This window comes from Phaethon aethereus, assembly GCF_964289735.1.
Source record: "Phaethon aethereus genome assembly, chromosome: 1".
NCBI lineage: Eukaryota > Metazoa > Chordata > Aves > Phaethontiformes > Phaethontidae > Phaethon > Phaethon aethereus.
This window is the reverse complement of record NC_138575.1, coordinates 192,266,425-192,291,465: the sequence shown is the minus strand read 5'-3', so window position 1 is coordinate 192,291,465 and position 25,041 is coordinate 192,266,425. Positions and strand designations below refer to the sequence as shown.

General features: G+C 42.5%; 1 protein-coding gene across 1 annotated transcript in view; it reads left to right on the top strand.

The window, feature by feature from the left end:
* DHRS12 (dehydrogenase/reductase 12) overlaps positions 1–24,430 on the top strand; it is a gene marked incomplete at both ends in the record, with an annotated part of 28,863 nt that extends 4,433 nt beyond the window's left edge. The window contains 7 exons of the mRNA XM_082014096.1: positions 6,283–6,375; positions 7,760–7,841; positions 18,707–18,768; positions 19,514–19,618; positions 20,159–20,249; positions 21,608–21,745; positions 24,303–24,430. Of these exons, the coding sequence (XP_081870222.1) occupies positions 6,283–6,375; positions 7,760–7,841; positions 18,707–18,768; positions 19,514–19,618; positions 20,159–20,249; positions 21,608–21,745; positions 24,303–24,430 (699 nt within the window). The remainder of the gene's footprint in view (positions 1–6,282; positions 6,376–7,759; positions 7,842–18,706; positions 18,769–19,513; positions 19,619–20,158; positions 20,250–21,607; positions 21,746–24,302) is intronic.
* Between the last annotated feature and the right edge of the window lie 611 nt (positions 24,431–25,041).

Here is a 25,041-nt window from a genome sequence, read left to right as displayed (position 1 = left end):
TTTATGAGTTTATGGCATTGAAGTTGAAGGTTTTAAGTGTCTGAATAACATGCTCTTGATTTGGTAAGGTTGGCTGCTCTGTGAAGTCTTGTGTGTGGTCCTAGTTCCATGCACTACATACTTTTCCATATCCTTTTCTTATAACATCTCTTCCTTACCTTCCCCCTTCTGTTATGCATTCTTTTTGCTTCTGCATATATCACTCTACAAGATACCCCTGTAGCTGTCACTGTTGCTTTTGCTAATTATTCAGGAGGGTGTGCTTATGGACAAGTGCAGCCATTGTCTTTCAATCTTGGTGTACTGGTTTTGGCTGGCATAGAGTTAATTTTCTTCACAGCAGCTCCTATGGTGCTGTTTTAGATTTTAGTTATTGCAGAACAGTGCTTGCACAGCATCAAGGCCTCTTCTGTTTTTCACGCTGCTCCACCAGTGAGCAGGCTCAGGGTGCACAAGAGTTTGGGAGGGGACACACTGGGACAGCTGACCCCAGCTGAACGAAGGGATATTCCATACCATATAATGTTGTGCCCAGCAATAAAAGCTGGGGGAAGAAGGAGGAAGGAGGGACGTTGATAAAACCATAGAATAATTTAGGTTGGAAGAGACCTGTGAAGGTTGTCCAGTCCAACCCCCCTGCAGTGAGCAGGAACATCTTCAACTAGATCAGGTTGCCCAGAGCCCTGTCCAACCTGACCTGGAATGTTTCCACAATGGGGCATCTACCACCTCTCTGGGCAACCTGTTCCAGTGATTCACCATCCTCTTTGTCAAAAATTTCTTGCTTATGTCTAGTCTAAATCTACGCTCTTTTAGTTTAAAACCATTGTCCCTTGTCCTATTGCAACAGACCCTGCTAAAAAGTCTGTCCCCATCTTTCTTATAAGGCCCCTTGAAGTACTGGAAGGCTGCAAGAAGGTCTCCCCAGAGCCTTCTCTTCTCTAGGCTGAACAACTCCAACTCTCAGTCTGTCCTCGTGGGAAAGGTGTTCCATCCCTTGGATCATTTTTGTGTCCCTCCTCTGGACCCTCTCCAACAGATCCATGTCTTTCCTGTGCTGAGGGCTCCAGAGCTGGATGCAGGACTCCAGGTGGGGTCTCACCAGAGCAGAGTAGAGGGGCAGAATCACCTCCCTTGACCTGCTGGCCATGCTGCTTTTGATGCAGCCCAGGATACAGTTGACCTTCTGGGCTGCAAGCGCACGTTGCCAGCTCATGTCCAGCTTTTCATCCATGAGTACCCCCAAGTCCTTCTGAGCAGGGCTGCTCTCTGTCCCTTCATCCCCCAGCCTGTATTGATACTGGGGGTTGCCCTGACCCTTGTGCAGGACCCTGCACTTGGCCTTGTTGAACCTCAGGTTGTTCACACAGGCCCATTCCTCAGGCTTTTCCAGGTCCCTCTGGATGGCATCCTGTTCCTCAGGCATGTCAGCTGCACCACGCAGCTTGGTGTTGTCTGCAAACTTGCTGAGGGTGCACTTGATGCCACTGTCTATGCCACTGATGAAAATATTAAAGTGTACTCATCCCAATATGCACCCCTGAGGGACACCACTTGTCATTGATCTCCATCTGGCTGGACGTTGAGCTGTTGAGTACTACTCTCTGGATGTGACCATCCAATCAATTCCAATCATCCACCCAACAGTCTACGCATCAAATCCATATCTCTCCAATTTAGAGAGAAGGATGTTGTGTCAAAGGCCTTACAGAAGTTGAGATAGACAGCATCAGTAGCTCTTCCCTTGTCCACGGATGTGGTCACTCCATCATAGAAGGCCACTAGGTTCATCAGGCAGGACTTACCGTTGGCAAAGCCCTGCTGGCTGTCTCGAATCATCTCCCTGCCCTCTGTGTGCCTTAGCATAGCTTCTAGGAGGATCTGTTCCATGATCTTCCCAGGCACAGAGGTGAGGCTGCCAGGTTGGTAGTTCCCAGGGTCCTCCTTCCTACCTTTTTAAAAATGGGTGCAATGTTACCCTTTTTCCAGTCTCCAGGGACTTCACCTGACTGCCAGGACTTTTGAGCTATCATGGAGAGTGGCTTGGCAACTACATCAGCCAATTCCCTCAGGAATTGCTAAACACCTGCCTGACCATAGGAAGTAGTGAATGGATTCCTTATTTTGCTTTGTTTGCACACACAGCTCTGCTTCACTTACCAAACTGTCTTTATCTCAACCCACAAGTTTTGTCTGTTTTACCCTTCCGATTCTTGACCCCATCCCACTGGGAGGGGAGTGAGTGAGTGGTTGTATGGGGCTTAACTGCCTACTGGGGTTAACCTACAACACTTGGATGGAGAGCTATTTTCATTTTAAATAGTGACTTGGCTCTTGAACACAGTATTTTGATTCCAATAATAGTTTTTGATGTGGATCAAAAATTCTGAAGACTTTTTATGGTTAGAGATACCATATTGACTAAATTTCTGCTCTCTGGTTTCAGCTCCCAAGTGTGGCACAACCAGCATTACACTTCAGTTCTTTAATGGAGGTGAATTAGATCAGTCTTTATGTAGAAATAAATACTTTCCAGCTGTCTATAACTCAGTAATCCCATGGCTATAGTAAGACTGGTTATTATCTGCGTTACCTCCTTTTCTAACTGCAGTCAGGCAGCCTAGGAAGAGGGGTGAGTTTAACCTCTGAAGGTTCATTCATGTTCTGTTTTCTGTCATTTGGGGGAAAAAAAACTCGAGGCAAATAATGTTCTTCTTCTAAAAGCAGAACAATTACTTCATTCTCACTTTTTGGTAGGCTACAAATCTGTAGTTTCTCCAGTCATGAAAGAGTATGAGGGCACTGCAGAACTTGTTTGTGACCCTGGGGACAGGGCAGTTGTATAGAAAGTAGCATTCAGTGAAGTGTTAGACAAGCTGTACAAGAGGCCCTAGGGGACATGTGACTGCACTGGGAAAAGTAATTTTAATAAGGAGTCCACAAGAACATCCTTCTTTTATAAGCACTCATTCAGAAGCAATCCAGGGAGGTAATAAAATACTTGATCTGCAACTTGACAATCTGTATCCAGACTTAATTTGCTTTTTTTGATCATCTGGACAGAGATCCTGTTGTAGTATACACCAAAGATTTTTTTCCATCTTCCACAGCAACACATGCCAGAGTTCAGGGCTGAAACAGAGTTGTTACGTGGCAGGCACCTGTACCTAGACCTGGGAACTGGGGAGTTCTCCTATTCTGTTAAAGTAGATGTAGTCATGGAGATTAGGTCTCACTTTGAAAATGACTTTGCTACCATTGAGGACTTTTATAGGGAACAGGCCTGTGGGTCCTTTTTCTGAGCCAGTGGGACAGTCTTCAGTAGATAAGTGTTGATTTAGGGTCTTTTTCAGTCTCTGAAATCACTTGTAATATTGAACATCTGCCCAAAAGACTTCAGCTCTTCTGTTTCACTAGATGATGGTAGTACCTTTGAAAAAGTAGAAAGCTTTTAGAGACATACCCAGTTAGAAATAGTGGAGCAATGTCAAGTTTTTGGTCAGAAATGAACATTATGATGAGAAAATTCTGACCTAACTCAACTAAGGAGCTGAAATCCAATGGCTAGAGAGAAAAAGTCACGTGTTTTTTTATCTGCAGGGAAGCAGAATTATAGGCAGGGAATAATGCCTTATTATTTTCTCAGCTTCTTGTCTCATTTGCTTGTATGATGAGTATTTAAAGAAACAACTTGGAAAGAGAAGAGGTCCTTTAATGATTATTTGTTGTTTTGCATGAGAACACATCCTCTGCATAATTATTTTAGAACTGCTTTTTCCTGGGATACGCTATAAGACTATCTGTAGTATGTCTTTGAGACTAAGTGCTATCTAGGAGAAGAGTAGGAGTTGACATGCGTTTTGTATGCTGATAAATGCCACTGTGCTTGTGTTAGGTAGAACACAAATTTGCAAAAAGCAAGAGAATTGCCTGTAACAAACAGTAAAAGGTTTTTGATGTTTTGAAGAGAGGAGATATTTCTAGCTTTAGTGGTTTCGAAAATTATGACTTTGCTTTCATGTCAGGCTCTTCCTTTTTTTTCATTTTATTGCATCCGCATCCCTGACTGTAGTATTTCAAAATGTTGCAAGACGGTGACATGGGGCAGCTAACAAGCAGTTAATGGAGCAGTTAGCATGGAAGGGCGTGCGGAGGGCACCAGAGACTCTGAGACAGCTGGAGTGGGCGCAGTGATGCACCTGAAAGTGTGCTCTCCTGCCTTGGTTGGAGTGACTGTGCCTGACACATGGGAGACTGGCCCAGACAGAGCTCCAGAGGAATGACATTGCAGCTGTTGGGATGCAGGGAATGACTGGTACTTTTCCCTGAGCCTGGGACAGAGCATGATCGTAGCTTCATCTGTTGGGTTCTGCTGTGATCATGTTGCTGGGCTGCCAGGTGAAGCAACTGCAGGAGATGAGCAGGCTACAGAACCACAGGGAACAGAAACAGGAGATTGACAGGGTCTTTGCAGAGAGTGGGAGAGCACGAGCTCCACATTGTGGAACGAGGGACAGCTAGAAACTATACTTGAATAAACAGTGGATAGAGATTCCTAAGATGGAAAGGGATGAAAGCTTGTGACTGCTGGCAGCGGAAGGAAGGCTTGTTCTCTGCCTGCAGATGTGCATTTATAGGATAGGTGTAGTGCCATGGTAACAGATGAGGAAGAACAAGCTCTGTCAGGGGAGGTGTTGGTGACAGATGAGCCTGAACCATTGTTGGCACTAGAAGGAAGTGGTGGGTGATAATGGCTGGAGGATCCCTTCTGTTGGGGATGGAGACACCCATCTGCAGTCTACTTTGGGCCAACTGTTTCAGACAGTTTTCCACCCAGCTTGCCATCCAGCAGTTCAAACCACATCTCTCCAAACTGGCTACAAGGATACTATGGCACGAGACCCCACCTGGAGTCCTGCATCCAGCTCTGGAGCCCTCAGCATAGGAAAGGTATGGACCTGTTGGAGAGGGTCCAGAGGAGGGACACAAAAATGATCCGAGGGATGGAACACCTTTCCCACGAGGACAGACTGAGAGTTGGAGTTGTTCAGCCTAGAGAAGAGAAGGCTCTGGGGAGACCTTCTTGCAGCCTTCCAGTACTTCAAGGGGCCTTATAAGAAAGATGGGGACAGACTTTTTAGCATAGCCTGTAGCGATAAGACAAGGGGTAATGGTTTTAAAGTAGAGGGTAGATTTAGACTAGACATAAGCAAGAAATTTTTGACAAGGAGGATGGTGAATCACTGGAACAGGTTGCCCAGAGAGGTGGTAGATGCCCCATCTGTGGAAACATTCCAGGTCAGGTTGGACGGGGCTCTGGGCAACCTGATCTAGTTGAAGATGTCCCTGCTCACTGCAGGGGGGTTGGAATAGATGACCTTTAAAGGTCCCTTCCAACGTAAACTATTCTATGATTCGATGTAAAAGGCCTTTTCAAAGATAAGGAAAGTAGCAAGCACTGCTTTCTTCTTGTCCATAGGCAGAGTCATCTCACCAAAGGCAGCGTTCAAGATGGCCAGGTCAGGTTTGCCCTTGATAAATCCCCACTGTGTTTCTCAGTTACCTTCCTGTCTTTCATGACTTCCATGAGGATTTGCTCCATAGTTTTCCTGAGGAGCAAGGTGAGGCTGACCAGCCTGTAATTCCCCAAATCCCGCTTGCCTTTTTTGAAGATGGGTGGTTTGCCTTTTTCCAGTTAACAGGAAGCACCTCCTACTTTGAGGAGGTTTCCTTTGAAGATCAACCAGCTTTCCCAAGGCCTTTTGCTCCCCATGGCTGTCTCCCATGGGATCCTGCCAAGCAGGTGCATAAAAAAGACAAAATCTGCTTTCCTAAAACCAAAGATTGTAATTCTACTACTCATTCTTCTCGCCTGTCTTAGTCTTAAATTCCAGAATCTCATGGCCACTTCCACCAAGGCAGCTATCCAAGACTGCTATTTATAGCAGGTCCAGCAGAGATCACCCCTAGCTGGCTTGTCCAACAGTCATATAAAAAAATTGTCCTCAATGCTCTCTAGAAATCTCCTGGATTGTTTATGCCCTGCTGTGTTGCCAGCAGGTATCAAGGTGGTTCAGGTGTTCCATGAGTACCAGGACCTGTGATCGTGGAACTTCCCTAGCCCTCTAAAAAAGGCCCCATCATCAGGCAGTCTGTAGCAGACACCCACCATGAAGTCATCCACATTTTTTCGTACTCCTTAAGTACGTTTTCACTTAGGCCTTAACAGTGAACAGGGTCTCTTCACTGTCCTTGTTGATTGTAACTTTTTTTCCCCTTTAGAATATCTTCTTGCATATTGTGGATATATCTAATCCCAAGGAAATCTGGAACTTTGCTGAAAAATTCAGAAATGAACATAAATTAAATGTGTTGGTAAGTTTGCATACTTAAATCATGTGTCTGTCTTTGGAGTGTGTAGCCTGTGAATTTGTCCAACAAGTAGTGCGGATTTCACAATTTGGCCCACAACTCTCTGCTTAATTTTCTCTAAATGTTTTTGCAGGAGTCTGTGGTCTGTTTGCTCTTGTTCATTCTCAGCTCACATACAGAGATATGCTACAAAAAAAGAGAGAAAACCAGTAATTTTTTAGCTGCATCTTTTGAGATTCTTACCATATATTTTGTATTTGACTTTCATTACTAATAACTTTTTCCCCCTTAAAGTTAGTCATTTGTAAAGATTAAACTTTTATAGAAAGTCTTGTTAAAGCAGTCTAAAACAGAGCCAGGGAGAGAAAAAACAGTTAAGCATCATGGCTGGTAAGGGGCTTAGTACACTTTCCCCTTTATTTAGCAGTGAAAATTTGCTCTGGCGGCTGTACTAAAACTGAGGCACCTGGAGTAGTTGTTTTGGTGCTTGCTAGATGAGGAAGTTCTGGTAGAAATGGGGAAATAGCTTTTGAGGAGTGGCAGTGAACAAGAAGGTATGTAGGGGCAGATCTTCTCAAGGTGGGAAAGAAAAGCTCAAGCTTCCTCTGGAAGGCAAGGCAGAGAAAGAAGTGTGTCTGAAAATATGCTAGCTGCACACAGCCAGCAAGCTTCTGATTGTTCATGAGGTTTTACCTTACAGTGCATCCATGCTGTGTGGTGCAGCGCTATTTTAGCAGTGTGTGAGTCAGGTTATCTGTGTTATCTGTACAGGATTGCCAAGCAGAGAGAAAAGCTGTGATGCCTACAACCAGGGCACAAAGTCAATATGAAGCATCTGTGGTTGGCACTGCCCTTCTCGGGGCTAACTAGGATGCAGCAACCTGCTAGCCTGCCTAATCTGCCAAGTTTGGAGTGAATTCTTCTAATTTGCTGAGGGTGGGAGTTCCTGAGGGCCATTCTACTGTATGCTGCACAGCTTCCCATAGTGAATTTCCTCTAACAGAGAATACATCATCACATAGCATGGTCAGTATGGTCTCTCAGATGAGACTAACAAACTACGCTGCATATTTATGTTCTAATATCTGCTCTATAACTTGCATATTACTTTCTGTGAGAGAAAAGTTTAAAAACATGGAGTAAGGCACTAAGAGGACTGTTGGCTCTTAGTGTAATACATCTGTGGTGAGCCATTTCCCTGAAGATCCTTTCTTTTGTGAAAAGCCTTTATTATCAGCAACAGAGTAGGGTGACTTGGAATAGCATGGTTTACTGAAATGGTTTGTAGCTTTGTGTTGCAGCATCAGAAAACAGCAGACTAACATGGACTGCTTGTATGTGTGGTTTTTTGTGTAGATTATTTTTGTTTACAGGAGTTGTCTTGCAGATCAACAATGCAGGATGTATGGTGAATAACAGAGAATTAACTGAAGATGGACTTGAAAAAAACTTTGCAACAAACACTTTGGGTGAGTATTGAAGCCTACTTCTGAAATACACTTTTTTTTGCTTACAGAAGTGTGTTTATTATGCTGGGTTCATGAGGTATGTATTCCTGCTCAAAGAGGGATCATACCATTGCTATGCCAGCGAAGGAGCAGGAAGGGAAAAGAAGAAATATCACAGCTTGTTTGCAGTGTCATTTTTTAGTTTCTCCATTTTTCAGTTATTCTCATATCAGTGCCTTTATCATAGCAGCAGTGGGCAAATGCAGATAAGATTTAATTAAATTGATTCTGAAATTTGCTAGGAAACTTTGTTCCAAGGTCATGATACTCTCTTTGTAATAAGTGTGCTCCTGTGGCTTGGAAAGAGCTTGGAGCATGTTTAATTATTTAAAAAGACATTCAGTGTTTCAGTAGGCTTGAACATCCCTGTCGGATATGACAGAGGCACTGTGTAGGAAGACTGTGCCTTCAGTGGTGCCCTGGACACTCTCAAACAGATGCAACATCTAGTCAAGTGATTGAGCAGTACTGGGTAAGTCTTAGGTGCTCCACATATGAGGGGCATATCCCATGAACTGTGTGGTGAAGGTATAAGTGGAACAAATCAAGGGAAGCAAATAAAGGGGGGAAAAGGGAGATGTGGATGAGCAGGGAAGATGGTGAGCAAATTGGAAGGTTCCTCCATAAAAGCCATGGAAAAGATGTGAGCAAAGAGCCAGCAATCGGAGAGAAGAGCTGTCTGCCACCACTGATACCTATCGGGCTGAAAGGTGCACCTCTTGCAAAGAGAGAGGTGGTGCTTCCATCAGCCAGCAGTCTTGACACTCTCTTTTCCCTCTGCTTCCATGCAGGGTAGGTGGCTTTCTCAAGAGACTGTCTTGAATATATTCAGAGGTGACACATTAAGGAGGAGCTGTGGTGCTTTGTTTTTGTGTTTTCCTCTTGTTCATCAATATCTGCGATGAGGAAGGGGGAAGCTTAGGCTATAAAGATCAGACATTTATAGAACTAATATAGCCTGGAAACCATTGTTGGGTTTTATTCTTAGCCTTTTTCCTGTGTTGCTTCCTTAACTCCTATTTACTTTTGAAAACTAACATTTTGGGTATAAATGTCATGTGGTTAGCTGGTAGGGAGCATACAGCTTGTTTTCTCTGCAAGTCTGACAACATTAAACTGACAATTAATTAATCTATGACTTTATACTTGAATTTTCTTCAAATTAATCTTCTGCTAACATTCTTCTGTTTCTCATGGTCAAAATTCAAAATGAATTTTATTTTGCCATCTCATTTCCCCTGGTTGCAGAAGCATAAGAACTTCCACCCTGAGAAATTTATTCACCTCAAATTAGTTTAACCCTCTTGTGGTCTTTCAGAGAAAAATCCAGCAATGTGCAAGGGTGCAGTTCTTCTGGAGAGAAGCAGAGTGAAACAAATACAGCAGTCTGAACATGAAAGCATGTTTTGGTTTAGTTCTAAACATTGAGGAAATTAACTGCTGAGAGGAACTGTACTAGTGCATCACTTGAATTAGATTTTATCACACAAGTAGAAGCAGCAAGTAAATCAGCCTCACTAGAGATATACAGCTGCACAGAAGAAGCTGAATTAGAATTGTAGCGAAGTATGAAGATGCCTGTATTATCTTTTATGAATGTTACATATGGATCTCCTTTATTCATTTGTGTATCAATTGCTGCATGACTGTATAAGGTCAAGGAAGTGATTGCGCACTTGAGCAGATGAGGTAAAACAGGTAAGTCATCCTCTGTTGTCCAACTTCTGCAGAGTTCAGACAACGGCTGGGTTATTTGCTCAGACTGGTTCTCTCTAGGCAACAATAAGGATTATGTTTTGAAGCTTTAGAACAGAGTAGGACTTGGTTGAGCTTGAAGAGCCTGTCTGTGCGAGAGAAAGCTTCTGTGCTTTCAGGTCAGACACATGTGAAGGACCAATGTTATCAACAGTGCAGGGTTTTTTTTTCTTCAAAGTTAGACATGGGGTAATGAATCATATCTGCTGGACTTATAGTAGGAGAAAGCTGTATGGAGAAATGCCTGTCAGGGTAGATGCTGTGTTAAGTCATTTCCCGAGGTACTGGGTACCTTTTGGCATGCTTTACTTTGGATAAGTTATTTCTGTATCTGTGGTTATAGGTTCCCAGAGAAAAATTTTGCTAAATTAGGTATGGCTAGTATATAGGTTGGCTGTAAAATAGAATGTGGTCTGAGACAACAGACTAAATTCCCCTCTCTGCCTCTTTCCTCAGAAAAACTAAAGCCTGAAGGGTGACATGTGCTCAAGATCCCTGTTTTGAAAATCTGGATTTGTCACCCTCAGCAGCAGCAGGGAAACTGTAACTCATGACTGCCTGATTTCTGCAGAAATATGATGGAATAATAGTAATACTTTTTTCAGATCTTAATGCAGGGTGTTCCTTCCATCTTTCTTTCACTGGTTGTTTCTACTCTGGATCTTAGGTCTGCTCTAGTAAAGGAGTTGTAACTATCTAAGAATGCAAGACTCTAAACTATAATATGCTTTAAATGCAGGGCAGAGTCTTTGAATTCTGTATCCGATATCTGATTAACATTTATATAAGCTGTAGAATTGTTCATTTAGGTATCTGAAATGCTGTGGAGCTTTTAAATCCAGTCTAGGAATATTTTCCTCTTGACTGACTTGTTAGTTTGTTTTCGAGCATAATGGATGTTAAGAGTTCAGTTCTAATTGATTATTTGACTTGTGAGATGTACTTTATATCCTGATCTTTTTTTGGACATATATGGGACAAAACTGAATGCACAAGTCCTCTGGTAAGATGAATATGTACAAAAATAATACTGGTTAGACTAAAAAATAAACTTCCCTTATTGTGAAACACCACTGACTGGCTAATTGAGGACAGCTCACTGAAATATGAGCTGCAGAATCCTCCCTGGTATTGTCAGAATATACAGGTAGGTGAAGGTCATGAAAATGCAAAATGCAGGTTGATGGTTCAGGATTTGTATGGTTTGCCTGATATTCAAGTCCAAACTGTAAACCGCTTTGAGCAGGCAGCGGCAGCCATTATCTGTGCTGGTGCCTAGCACCCTTAAAACGAGGCTCAGGCACAAATACCATGTGGTTTGTTGTGGTTCTGTTGTTTCTGTCACATGAAATATCTTACCTTTTTTTCCCCTGCTAGATTCCCAAAAATTGTTGCTCTGGTTGCTGGAGCCTGGTGAAGGTGTAGAGAGGAGAAGAGCTGTGGAGCACTTAGACTAACGTGGGAGCACTAGCCAGCTATGAGTCTGAAATGGCCCATTGCTGATTGAATCACACCTTCAGTATGCAATTGAGTGACAGGCTTGGGGTAATGTGGGCAGATATCCTGGGGAGCTTCCAACTTGGATGGGCAGATTTTTATTTGTGTATCCTTGTTTGTTGTTGCCCTTATGTTTCCTCATGTGGACTGGCCTTGTACTCAGGGTTGTATCCAGAAGCTGGGCAGCAACAAGTGATCACTTCTTCTGATGAGACTTGCAGAATTCTGAGTCAACACTTCTTTTTTTAATTTATTTTATTTTATTTTACTTGTTTTAGTAAAACTCCCAACAAAGACTAATCACACTGGCAGTATTCAGTCATTTTGGAGAAAAAACTGTCAGCATCAGTAGGCAAGTGGAGGCAACAGCAGCATGTTCTTATTGAGGCAGTAGACATTTGGCTGAAACAATCTTTGTTCCCCTATTTTATAGCCTGCCTCATTTCTACTCAACATATCTTCTTGCTTGACATAGTAAAATGTCATATATGTTACATTTTTATTGCTACTTACCAGCCAAGGGGGTTCTAAAACACACTCAGAGATAAATAAATGATGCTCCCAGTATGCATCCTTTCTGCAGTCTAATGTGCTCTCATGTTTTAATAATATAGCCATATACATTTACTCTCTGTGCAAGAGTGGGTAGGGCCAGAGGAAATAAGATGTTTTTCTACCACAGTAGCAGTACAGCCCATCTATGGCAAATTGCCTAACCTGTATGGATGTCTGTCTCTTCCCTACACATAAACCACATCTAACTGGTGTTTCACAGAAGCCAACTTTGCCTCATGGACTGTGTTCTGAACTACTTGGAAGTCAGGCAGGTTGGATACCAGCTGTCAGTCTGCCATAAGGTCAGTGCCTGATCTTTGGCAAGACAACCTGACCTGTGAAAAGGAGACTGATACCAATTTTCTTTCTAAAGAGCGTTGAGATTTATTGAACTGAGCTTTGTAATTCAAGGGAAGTGTAAACCTTTGTTTTGTCTTTCATGTTGATTAGCTCTTCCCATATACTCTCGATTATTGCTAGTGTGGTGGAATTGGCCCTCAGAGACAGCACACTAAAATCTTCATTCCTGATCTTGTACTCAGGAAACACTCAGGAATGTCTCTTACTTCGAACTGCATAAATTGAAGGCTTGAAAAGATAACCAGGTCAAGGAAGAATGTCAGGTTTTTTATGTTTTGTTGGTTTGGGGTTTTTTTAAAGACTTGGACATAAGAAAAGCAAGCCAATTAACTGATTTTTACCGGATGAATGAGCCATTGAAATGTGTACAATAAAAGGTTGGATTTTTTTTTTTGTTCCCACTTTTTTCACAGTTGAAATAGCACTGTTCCTAATAATACTGCAAAGCTCAGGCAGATGGAAAACTTCACTGAGTATGATGCTGACTGCTTGCACTTATTTGAATGTTAGCAGATTAAAAACCTTACCAACAATTTACTGCTAATTGCCAGATAGAGCATGAAGCAAAAACTATTCTAGAATCGACCAAGACACTTGGGTCTGTAAGAATTGCATCATCAATTACTTTGATGTTATAAACAGGTAGTGGCTTTACAGTATTACTTCTGCAGAAACCATATTTTTATTTATAATCAATTTTGAAGTACAGGTTTTGGGGTAAAGCAGATAGGAATATGTGTTTATGTACTATTATTATACGTGATATCCTGTTGTTTTCCAAGTCTGAAATATGTGAATCCTAAGGAGTCTTCCAGGTTTTAGCAGGCTAAGGCCGAGTTACAACACCAGCATTTTGGAAATCTGCCTTCCTAGTGTTTGTTTGTATTTTCTGTTAGGGCTATTCTATGCTATTCTGGTTTGCTTGGTTTCATGTTCTAGTATAGAAGGATTTGTAGCTTTCTGTGGCAAAGACCAGTGTCTAATACACTGTAGACTTCTGTCCCTTGCTGCAAGAAGGTGCAGAGCTACCTTCCCACAAGACCTAACAATAGTGTTTTCCATAGAGTCTCCTCAGCTTCTACTTCAGGACATGTGAAAGGTAGCCCAATTTTATTTAGGGTTTTATGAAGCAGACAGGCTGATTGTTGTAGGTTTTTGGGGTTGTTCTTTTTTGTTTGTTTTTTGATTTTTTTTTTTTTTTTAACAACTTAGTACGAACTGAATGGTTATCTCCATAACAGCTCCTCATTTTCTACACTTGCATCATTAAAGTTTCACTCTGTGATTGTGAAACCACTGCATTACTGCTCATACAGGTTGACAGAGGAGTTCATTGTATGGAGTTAAAAATGAGAGTTGTTGATTGGAGCACAATATCAGATTACTTGACTAAATTGAGAAGGTCTCCAAGAAAGTGCAGCAATTGCAAAACAGGCCACAGGGGAATGCATGGTGATTCAAATTTTTTTTTTTTTTTTTGTGACCAAGTAAACATGAAACTTAAGCAAACATTAATATTATCAGTGCTTGGGAGGGAGTGTGTATGAACAAAGTGTGCTCTCATTAAGTGCCTTCCTTGTTGCTTTTACTGGAATTACCTTGTGTAATGCACAGACTGACAATCCACACTGTCTAATCTGCCATATGATAGAGTTGGTTGAATGGTGTGTTTTGGTGGAGTTGCTATATCCTTATAGGAAGATTTTAATTACACTGTATTATACATGATTTCCTATTATGTGAGCTGAGCTTCAAGACATAAAACTTACAGGAGTTTTTCCAAAGAAAAGCAAATGTTGAGAGGATGTTTATCTTTAAAAGAAATTGTGTGTCAATCCCAGGAGCCTCTTTAACTGAAGAAAACATGGCCAGCAAGTACTGTGTCAAACCTCATTACAGGGAACAGGGCTGTAGCTTGTCCAGTAGGTTTCTCTAGTCAACTCTCCACCTCAGCAGAGTTCAGCGAGGGCAAGATGAAATCCTGTACGTGGTGGGGGTGATAGACTGGATGGTTACTCACTCCCTTCTGCATCCCTGCTACTTCTCGTCAAGCTCCTGAATTCATCTTGCTGGTCTCCTTTGTGGCACAGCAAATAACTCCTTTGCAAAAGGAGGTGTTGTATACCATTTCACTGCAAAACTATTTCCCCCACGCCCCGCCACTGTTACACTAGCGGGAGTCAAGCATTCAGGCCATGTAGACAATATACCTTCCAATGGCAGGAAAAGGTGATGTGTAATAGTCTGGCCTCTGTCACACATTCATAGATGACATTCAAAGCGCTGCCTTGTAAGTGTAGTCATAGCTCGCTGCCTGCTGGGTCTGAGATGCATGTGAGAGAGAGGCTGCTGCTCAAGTTGCAAAGTGAGTAATTCGAAGTAGCCTGCTCCTTTCCACAGGCACTCAGACCGGTGCAAGAAATGGGCCGTAGTCCAGGAGAGCTGTTCAGACAGTAACATCCTGCTCCCAGTTGCCGCATGTCCCAGAGGGCTCTCGGTTCCTCCTCTGTCATGGATACAGCTGCTGGGGAACAGGTACGGGGAAACATGGTGGCCTCAAGGCTGAGCACCTCCATTTACAGAGGATCTGCTCGAGACAAAGACACTCTTTCTCCAGAATCCCTCCGGAGTAGTGGCAGTTCTTGTTTTCTGGGGAAAAAAAGTCTTCCTTTGTTTCTGGCAGAATCCCAAAGGTTCTGTCAGAGGAGGGGCAAGATCACCAAGATACCCAGTGCTTAATGCTCTCAGTGCAAGGCACATCACGGTTGATCATCACCTTTCCCTACATGCACCTTTGTGTTCTCTCTTGGTCTTTTTAAACAATTAAAAAAATAAATCTCAAAAAAGTCTGTACTGTTTGAACACAGTGATGATGAAGCATTAATCACATTTGCTATGCTTTACCATTTTTAACTAAGCTCTGTAGGAGGAAGTTCCTCCTTTAACAGACAAAATTTATTTTTGTGTCAAGGAAGCATACTAGAATGCTGAAGTGTTCATTTTGGAAAGGCAGATGTCCAGTGCATTGATCTTAATAATCAGTTATTAGCAAAAGGATATACAATTTGGATGTTGTCTTCATTTCCTGAAGTGGGGGGAGAGAGGAATGTAGTTTCTTCTACCAAATCAGTCATGGTTTTACTTGGAGAATATTTTTTTTTTTTAACTAAATGAGAAATTTTTCCATGTTTACTTTTATACTGTTAATGCAATTTATGTTTTTATAAGGACTGTGGCAGGCAACGCATTCATTTGCGGTTTACCCTTTTACTTAGAAATTCATTTCTGTATTACTGCATGCTGCAATACAGCTGTGCTTGGCAAAACACATGCCATGAGGTACATGGCTGTGCCAGGCCTCTACACTGGCTGTACTCAGCATTCTTCCTATTTGTTTGAACATAACTATCAAACTACATGCCAGTTTTTATGTGAATAAAAATGTGGAGGTTTTAATTGATGATGTATTCCAACCGACAATATTCCTTATTAATAAGCTATATCTATTATTGTACTAAATTTCTTTTCCAGGCTGTTTTTGACAGACCAGCCCATGCAAATAAGAACATACACTATCCAAGTATATTTGTTAAAGTACTAAGGAGTTTGTGTTCAAACACTTAAAATGGAGACAATAGTTGGTGAAATATTTAGTAGTTGGAGAAATTAAATGCTTCAGTCTTAATGGCTGATGTGTCATATCTGGAAACTGGGGTCAAAGCTGGTCTTTTTGTGCTCTGTCTCAAAGCAAATGAGCAAGTGGTTTTGTGGGGCAAAAAAATTGAATGTTCTGGCTCTGTGGGATTTGCTGAATTCTTAATAAATGAGGAAGAGAGGAGACGCTGGCTTTGCAGTTAGTTTGTGGTTTTAAATAAGCACATAAACTTCTGACAAGCTGTAGTTAACTATAAGCAGGATTTTTGGCATTGAACACATCTCTCATCCAGCTGGAAAACAAAACAAACCCCAGTTGTTAATGAGGCAATGTTAATGCATTCATCTTTGCATCCCTTTAGAATTAACAAACCAACATGAAGCCCCTTAAAAGTGTAACTTAATCTGCAGGACAGTAAAATCAAGCATCCTCATAGCTGGTGCATTGCAGCTCTGCCTTTAGGAAATGCAGCTTATTTAACCAAGACATTATGTTACTTTGCATTTGAAGAATCTATAGCAAATCAAAATTTAATCCAGGCTCTCAGCTTGCACTGAAGTGATTTATTTATTTTTTTTTTTACGCCGCGGCACAGTCTCCCGTGACAATCAGCGGTAATTCTTGTCCTAATGATGTCATCGTTCAGTCTCCCCGCCACTACCAGGGGAGACATACAGGCTCTCGTTATTCACTGGCAACTGCCTCTGCTTGCACTTCCTGCTGAAGACAGGCTGCATTTACTCATCTGCTGTGCATTCTCTTTGTTTGATTTGCCAGGGTTTTAAATATATTGTGTGCATATGGATGTCCCTCTGATTATATAAAGAAAATGAAGACTGTTGTGACTGATGGAGGAACTGAACAATTTGTTCACTAAGCATGTAACACGTTTGACTTTGGTAACATATTTAAAAACATGCTGTGTTTTAACTGGGTGATCTCATTGCCTCTGTGGAAGAGAGGTTATAAGGACACATGCTGAAGTCTTCATGCCTAGTGAAAAGCATGGCCTCAGTAGCTCATGGAAAAAAATATGTTTATCACTGACATAGAATTGTTGAACTAGAGCCACTTGTGAAGAGATGAGAGAGAAGTATTATACTCAACACAGACTCACTAGACTAAGTGGGACTAGATTAATTTTGAATTGAACAGATTTTTTTTTAAATACAGTTTAAATGGGGAAAAAAAATTTAAAAATATCTCTGAAGAGATAAAAACAAACAAAAAAATCCCTGTGTTGCACTTGAGCGGGTGAAACATCTCTAGGTGTGTCTGAATCAAACATATTAGCTCTTGGACAATGTTTTGGATAACAAACTTTGCTGGTCATGGTAACAGCTGTAACAGAATATATTTGTATGGTGTGTATAAATCTATGCTAAATGAACGCAATTAAAGTGGGGAAGGACACAGTTAAGTTTCCCAAAGTAATTTTAACTCAGCCTTGGGCATGCAACGTTAATATTCCACCTCCACCAAGGGTTCTTTATCTTCTGTAATAGTCATGCTGGGGATTTAAGAGGCAGTTTTTGTGGGCAACACAACTCAGAAGTGTCAGGGTGCTCTGAGTGATTTCACAGTGAGAAGGCAAAAATGGGAAGTCTTAAGTGCATATGCAAGGCCCTAAGAAACACAGTTTCCATCTCTTGCTCGTGACCCAACATTGATCTGTGTATATATGCCACACATGGAGGGGAAGGGCATTCCCTATTTCTTCAGTGGCATCGCCTCACCCACAAGGAAATGCATACCTGAGCCATTTTGCTTTCACAGTTGTGGCTGGAATGTAGTAATCAGTTTGCTCTATAGGTATCACAGAATCACAGAATCACTAGGTTGGAAAGGACCTTTAAGATCATCAAGTCCAACCATTAATCCAGCGCCACCATGTCCCCTAAACCATGTCCTGAAGCGCCACATCCACATGTTTTTTGAACACTTCCAGAGATGGAGACTCCACCACCTCCCTGGGCAGCCTGTTCCAATGCTTGACCACCCTCTCAGTGAAGAAATTTTTCCTAATATCCAATCTAAACCTACCCTGGCGCAACTTGAGGACATTTCCTCTTGTCCTATCACTAGTTACTTGGGAGAAGAGACCAACACCCTCATCGCCACAACCCCCTTTCAGGTAGTTGTAGAGAGTGATAAGGTCTCCTCTCAGCCTCCTCCAGACTAAACAACCCCAGTTCCCTCAGCCGCTCCTCATAAGACTTGTGCTCCAGACCCCTCACCAGCTTCGTTGCCCTTCTCTGGACACGCTCCAGCACCTCAACATCCTTCTTGTAGTGAGGGGCCCAGAACTGAACACAGGATTCGAGGTGCGGCCTCACCAGTGCTGAGTACAGGGGCACAATCACTTCCCTACTCCTGCTGGCCCCACTGTTTCTGATACAGGCCAGGATGCTGTTGGCCTTCTTGGCCACCTGGGCACACTGCCGGCTCATGTTCAGCCGGCTGTCAACCAGCACCCCCAGGTCCCTTTCCGCCAGGCTGCTCCCCAAGCCTGTAGCGTTGCATGGGGTTGTTGTGGCCAAAGTGCAGGACCCTGCACTTGGCCTTATTAAATCTCATACAGTTGACCTCTGCCCATCGATCCAGCTTGTCCAGATCCCTCTGCAGAGCCCTCCTACCCTCCAGCAGATCAACACTCCCACCCAACTTGGTGTCATCTGCAAACTTACTGAGGGAGCACTCGATTCCCTCATCCAGGTCATCACTAAAGATATTGAACAAGACTGGCCCCAGAACCGAGCCCTGGGGAACACCGCTTGTGAAATAAACATAGGCAGCTGTAAAATAATTGATGTGCCTTTTGAGAAGTAGGCAGCAATGGAGACCACTACAAGTTGAATAGGCATGTTGCAGGTAAAGCAGCAAGAAAATCTTTAAATTCATTTGAAGTTTCGTAAATAAAGAGATGTTGTTGCAGGGAATGGAGAGAGAAGAAAGCTTTTTAAAAAGAGAAGTTAACGTTGGTGTGTGTCTGTCTGTCTTGTAGGTACATATGTTCTGACAACTGCCCTGCTGCCTCTCCTGGAAAAAGAAGCTGATGCCAGAGTGGTGAGTCTGTGGTGCTGTTGAAAAGTGATTTTACTATTCTTAACTTCTGGTTAGTGACAGCATTTCTTTTGACTGTGCTAGCAATGCAGGATTAGTTATAATGCTGTAAGCATTATAACTAATCCTCTTGGATTTTGCTAACAGCAACCTTCCTTCTCCAAGGCAAAGCTCCTGCCTGCTACTCTCAACCCTTCATTGGAGAGCAGAGTAAAACATCTCCTTTGGAAACTTCCCCTGCAACAAGTGATCTCTTGCAGCATAGTGCAAAATACCTTGAACAGGAGTATATGCTTAAAAGAACCTTACAGGTCTTGGTGTAAAACAGGGCAGCAGGTGCACTTTTTAAATGAAATTTCCCAAGTTTTATACAGTGCCTCTTGTTTTCTAATTAACTTCTATAAATGCTAAACATACAAACTACAAGTAGTGCTATTCTGCTACTTTCTTTCTCCCAATTACTTTTTAAAAGGAAGAATCACAAAGTTCCCTGATGGAGTCAACACCACTTTGAATGAAAATCACTTTCTAAAAATAAATTCTATTTCTTCCAACTCGTCTCCAGGTACGCTCCACACATGAGCACAAGCATAGTGCAAAGAGTATGCAGAGGAATCCTGCTCCTAGGGACTTCAAAATATGGCCTCAAGACCATGTCCCATGCATGAGTGCGATTGTGGGGAGTTCCTGGTTTTATTTTTCATTCATTTGCTTTTCATTCATTTGCTTTTCATTCATTTGATTACAGATAACTGTCTCTTCTGGGGGCATGCTAGTTCAAAAATTAAACATATCTGACTTGCAGTCGGGAAATGGGACATTTGATGGAACTATGGTGTATGCACAAAACAAGGTACAGTCCATGATTTTGAAAACAAAGCCCAGCACTTGTTTGCGAGGCGTCTTATGCCACCTGCTTTGCAAAGACGCTGTTGTTCAGCATTGCTTTCCCATTGCATCCAACCCATACAGAGCTATAGTCTTCAGGAGTATGATGGCATGCACTTATGAGTGAATACCATCTTGTGCGGAGAGCATGGCTAGACTTTCATTTGATTTTATTTAAATCTCAGAGGGAAAACTGTCTTTAGCTGACAAACACTTTCTGTCTGCTTACTTCTTACCTATGATCTGCAGCCAGTAGACGTGGCCAGTAAAAGCAGTGTAACCACTTTAAAAGTAAGCTGTGGCCAGGATATGGATTGCAATGACCATGGTGGTCTCTGACAAAATTACCAGTAAATCAAATCAGGGCGAGCAAGGGTATATTTCTGCTCTGCATAAATGCTCTGGTATTTCTAGCACTTTTAATGTAGTTCACCTCCCTGGGGACTAGCTTAGCGGACAGGCTATTGAACTTGATGCTAGTTTGGCTCTTTTTGCTCTATCCTAGAGACAGCAAGTTATCTTGACAGAACAATGGGCAAAAGCTCATAGGAACATCCATTTCTCTGTTATGCACCCCGGCTGGGCAGACACTCCAGGTAACATCTGCTTGATGCTCTGAATGTATTTTTTTCTGAAAAGTAAAAGGATTAGTCTAAAAGCAAAGAGAAACGAGACTTTCTGGTAGATTTCTCCAACAGCTGCAGTGATTTCTTGGCTCCAAACTGGTGCTTTGAGGTAGTTTTTTACCCCTTGGTAGCTCTGTTCTGCACAGTGTCTGCTATCTGTGTCTAGCCAGAGAATAATAACGGGCAATGAATGGTTCCAGCCCCGCACAAATGCACAGCAGAGCCATAGTGCATTAAGGTAACCTTTAAGTTATGTTTGTAGTGGGACTGCTAAACACACAAATAGAGCTTCTGCCTCTGTAAGTACCAACAAGGAGACGTTGGGAATTTGTGAGGGCACATAGGAGAAAGGAGCATGCACCGTTGTGCAAGCCCTGTTCCTCCAGTCTTCCTTTAAACATTTACTGCTGTCGAGAAGCTGCATGTTTGGCCAGACAGCTCTTTGTCTGAGCTGCAGCTGTTCTTCAATGACCGTGTCTCGGCAGGCGGGCCAGCATCAGTTCTCCAGTATGCATGTTGCGTTCTGCCGCATGCTACCAGCCCCAAACACCCAAGCTTGGGTTGCACACTAGCGATCTGATCCCTAGGCCTTTTCTAGGGATGCAGTTTCCCAGATTTGCTTCTGATGACAGAAGCATTTACCCTGTCTACTTTATGCTTGAAAAATGCCCTTTTCAACTAAATATCCTAGCATTTTTTTTTCTTTAAAATAAATGTATTTTTACACATCCTTTGTGGTTTTCAAACCAAATGAACCATAAAGTTATCCCACCTTAAAGTTCAAGCACTCTCCAACCTGCAAAAATAAACAGCTGCAGGTGATGGGCCTTCTTCAGTCATCACCTACTGGACAAAATAAAAAGAAACTAGAGTGTAAACATGAATTTAGTTGGTTTAGGTATTGTTTGCTGTTCAGTTTTTAAATGCAATGCTGCAACTAGTTTCCTGAAACTGGTGAGAAATAAGAGCTAAAAATCCTGTTAGAGTATCTCGGGTTTAGTATTTATGTTTCCCCATGTCTTACTTCTTTGCAGTTTAGAGTGGAATTGGCTCAGGAGCCTCTAGCTGATCCTGTTCACAGCTCCTACTAGTTTTGTCCCTGTAATTTGACTCAAACAAACAACTGGTGGATCATCTGGCAGTTTAGCACACTATTCCACCACAAGTCATCGTACTCCTAGCTATGGGGAAATATTTGTTCTTTCATAAACTCTGAGATGCCTTGTCTTCTTCCTACATTCACAACGGCAATTTTAAGCTGCTCTTTTCCTTTTTTAATCAAAAAAGCTTTGCATGACAGACCACCATTCCATTGTTATTCTTTATAGCTGTGAGATCGTCAATGCCAGATTTCTACCAAAGGATGAAGAATACCCTGCGCACAGAGGCCCAGGGAGCTGATACTGTTGTATGGTTGGCAGTATCACCTGAAGCAACAAAGTTACCGAGCGGCTTGTTCTTCCAAGGTAAGGCAACAGTCTCTTACATTGCGTAGCAGTGGAGATCCCTACCCTGCCTGAACTGTAGGATCCCCATCTGGCCTGGAGGGGGATGAAACCTCGACCAGGCAACCTGGTTCAAAGAGTAAAGTGTTTCTCATAATCATTCCAAGACTAAAGGTTCAAGTGAGCGTTGTGCAACCAGAGAATGACTGTGTTAAGGTATTATGTTCCTACTTTGTCCTCTGAAGTAGCTGATAGAGACTTCAAAGCATTTCTTTAGGGAGCATTGGGGATTTTTTTTAAATGAAAATGGCTGCATGCTGAGCTGTGCCAAGGGAAGGTGAATCACAGCAGTCAAACAGCATCTTTTATGCTGGGAAATGAGCACTGGGGGTTGGCTTTGCTTTGACAGGTTCTTCTTCATACCATTCCATCCTAGCTAAAACTGCCAGCCCCCCTGTTCTGTGACATTGGGCAGAGACTTGAGCACAGTGTCATCTTAGTAGGAGCAGCTGGAAGCATAGATGTCTTAATGGTGATGCAAGTCAGTCTGGTAGGAGAAAGGAAAATCTCAGGGTAATTGCTTACAGGAGCCCAGTTCTTTTGTTGGATGTGGCACTCAATTCCTGATCCACCGAATTTCTGGCAGAGCATGCAGGAAGTTCAGACTTTTCTGAAGCTGGGTTGATTTTGTCCCTTCTGTCACCTCCCAGACAGTCACACAGTGTTGGTTGACAGATATTTAACCAGACCTTTTTCATGTCATCATGTGGTACATGCAGAAACCCTACATCCCAGTTGGTCAGTTGTCTTTGTAGAACCAGGCTTTGTCTTTTTTGTACACCTATCACCTTCTTCTGGTCCTAATGCTTCTGCTCAGTTGTTCTTGCTCTAGATCATAACTCCACCAGGCTCTTGCGTTTGGCCTTTGTTTACCCCCAGCTTTAGTAAACGGGGAACACACCTTGGCTCTTTAACTATACATAATTACTTCTGAGAGCTTTGGTCTTGGCATGACTTCTCTTATGGCTGTGAGAGAAGTCCTGCGTCCATGTCCTGTGGATGTGTGATGGATGGAATAGTGATGCAATCTGTTATTTCTCTTCTCTGACTGCCCTTTGGAAGCCCTTAAGACTAGAGCCCTCTGACTGCCCTTAGTACGGGCCTCTTCAGGCCCTTTCAGTAAAGGGCTTTGTGTGCAGGAGCACTTTACCACAGACCCTGCTCTTCTGGTCCTAGACAGCCTTTTCCTGGATCAGTCACACCTTCCCTCCATTTCCTTCATTCTCTCTTACTCAGTTCCTTTTGAGTGCAAACCAAAGCCAGCAATTCCTTTTTCTTGAGGGGAAAAAAAATGGGAAGTGAGAACATGACTTGTACAACCAGAATTCTCTGCATCTGCCAAAAAATGTATGACAGAGTCCTGCTTGCCAAAGACTAGAAGCATCTTCTCCATGATGCTGAACTTGGCTTTCACAACAGAGTTCTCAAACTTTAGCACAGGCTACTGGAAGCACTACATTTAGGTAGGAAGCAGCTCATATTCAGCGGTGGAGAAGGGAACGTTCCTCTGCCTGTTTCACTCTCCTCAGTTTTCCATGAGCAGAGGTTATGTGGTGTGTGCAGCCAGTTACAACATTTGCTCTTAAGAGAGCAAACATCTCTGCTCCCCTGGGAAGCCTGATGGCAGCCTGATACGTTTTCAGAGAAATCTGCTGCCCAGTGTTGCAACAGCTTGTTCTTTTATTCTCAGCTGGCCACCGCGGAAGTTGGACTTAATAAACAAATGAACAGTGCTGCACTGGTGCTCTGACAGTTCCTTCATAGACTTCCGAGAGCATTGTCGTAATGTTCCCAGGCTCTACATACCATGTTTTTTGGAGACAAGAATCCCTTAGAATGGATGGTGATAGAGCTATATTTATGCAGAGTGAGCACGGAGTATGAGATTCAGAAAACCAAATAAAGCATCAAATTGGGCAGATTTGGTCAGACCTCTTTATGTTGGATACATGTTACTTCTGGTGGTTGAGCAATTAGTGTCAGTTCTTTGGCATTTAGAATTTAACCATTATTTTTACGGATGAAAGTAAGCATTTTAAGATTGAAAATAATCTAAACTACAAAGTCTCAGCTGGGAAATTCGTGTAGCACTAGAAACATTACCCAGGAGGCAAGGAAAAACCCTGTCTCATGCTGCAAAAGCAACCTCCACCTGCAACAACAGTCTCATGTTATTGGTCTTTGTCTACAGCTGGTGACAGAAAGCAGGCATAACCCCACAATAAGGGGGTTCCTTTATCTATCCTGTCCCTGGCTGCAAATGAGGTCTTGCTCCCCAGTCTAAGTCATATTGTGCTAAAGAACAATCACCCTAGTTCCAGAATACATGCTAGTGTAATTAGTTTAATTTCTGGTTTGGAAGATATCCTTAACTAACATTGTTTACAGATACCTGGAAGGTAAGTTTCCTGGCTTGGGAAGGAATAGGGGCAGTATACAGCCTAGCAGAAAAATCTCCTTTGTGCTAGAAAAAATAGTTAAATGTACCCATAAGGATTTATTTTTTTTTAACTTCCAGACAGGCAACCAGTCCCAACGCACTTACCCCTGGCAAGCACCCACAGTCCACCAGAGGATGAGGAGAAGCTAATGGCGGTGCTGGAAGAGTTCTCCCAGAAGTTTAAATCCACTTCTCCAGCAACTTAGTGTTACTGCTGACACAGCGTAACCGCAAAGCTTCTAATTACACAGTGACAGTACTGTAGTGCGCCTGCTGTTGAGGGGAAGTAGGATGCTGTAGGCCTGTTAAAAATAAATTGTGTTCAGGTGTTCCCATCACGAGAGAGAGTGGGGCCTGCGACATTTTTTTTCTGCTGCTGAGAGTCTCTCCCATTGTGAATATGCACCTCCTTTCTCAAGACACAGTAAGGTTGTATTCTTTGCATTGGAATTAAAAATTGGGATGCATTGAAATAAAACCCAAGGCTTTGTGAAGTTCCCCAAAATCTTTTAAAACACTCGGCATAGAGAGAAATGCAGAAGAGTGTACCTTCAGCAGCCTTCGTGAAGGACTTCAGGAAAGAAGTCGTAAATGTTTTAAACAATGTTTAACTACTGTATTTTGCCAGATTGGTGGCTTTCTTCACTGCGTGAGGGTGACTGGGCTCAAACCAGGAATGCAGAAACTCTCTTGCATCGCCTGCTTAGTTTAAATGGAAGGATTCCTCATGGCCTTCGGTTTCTATACATCAATGCTGGTATGCAGAAGTGATCTGCTTCCTCATGTTTAAACAGCAAGAATTTAGGAACGCTGCCAA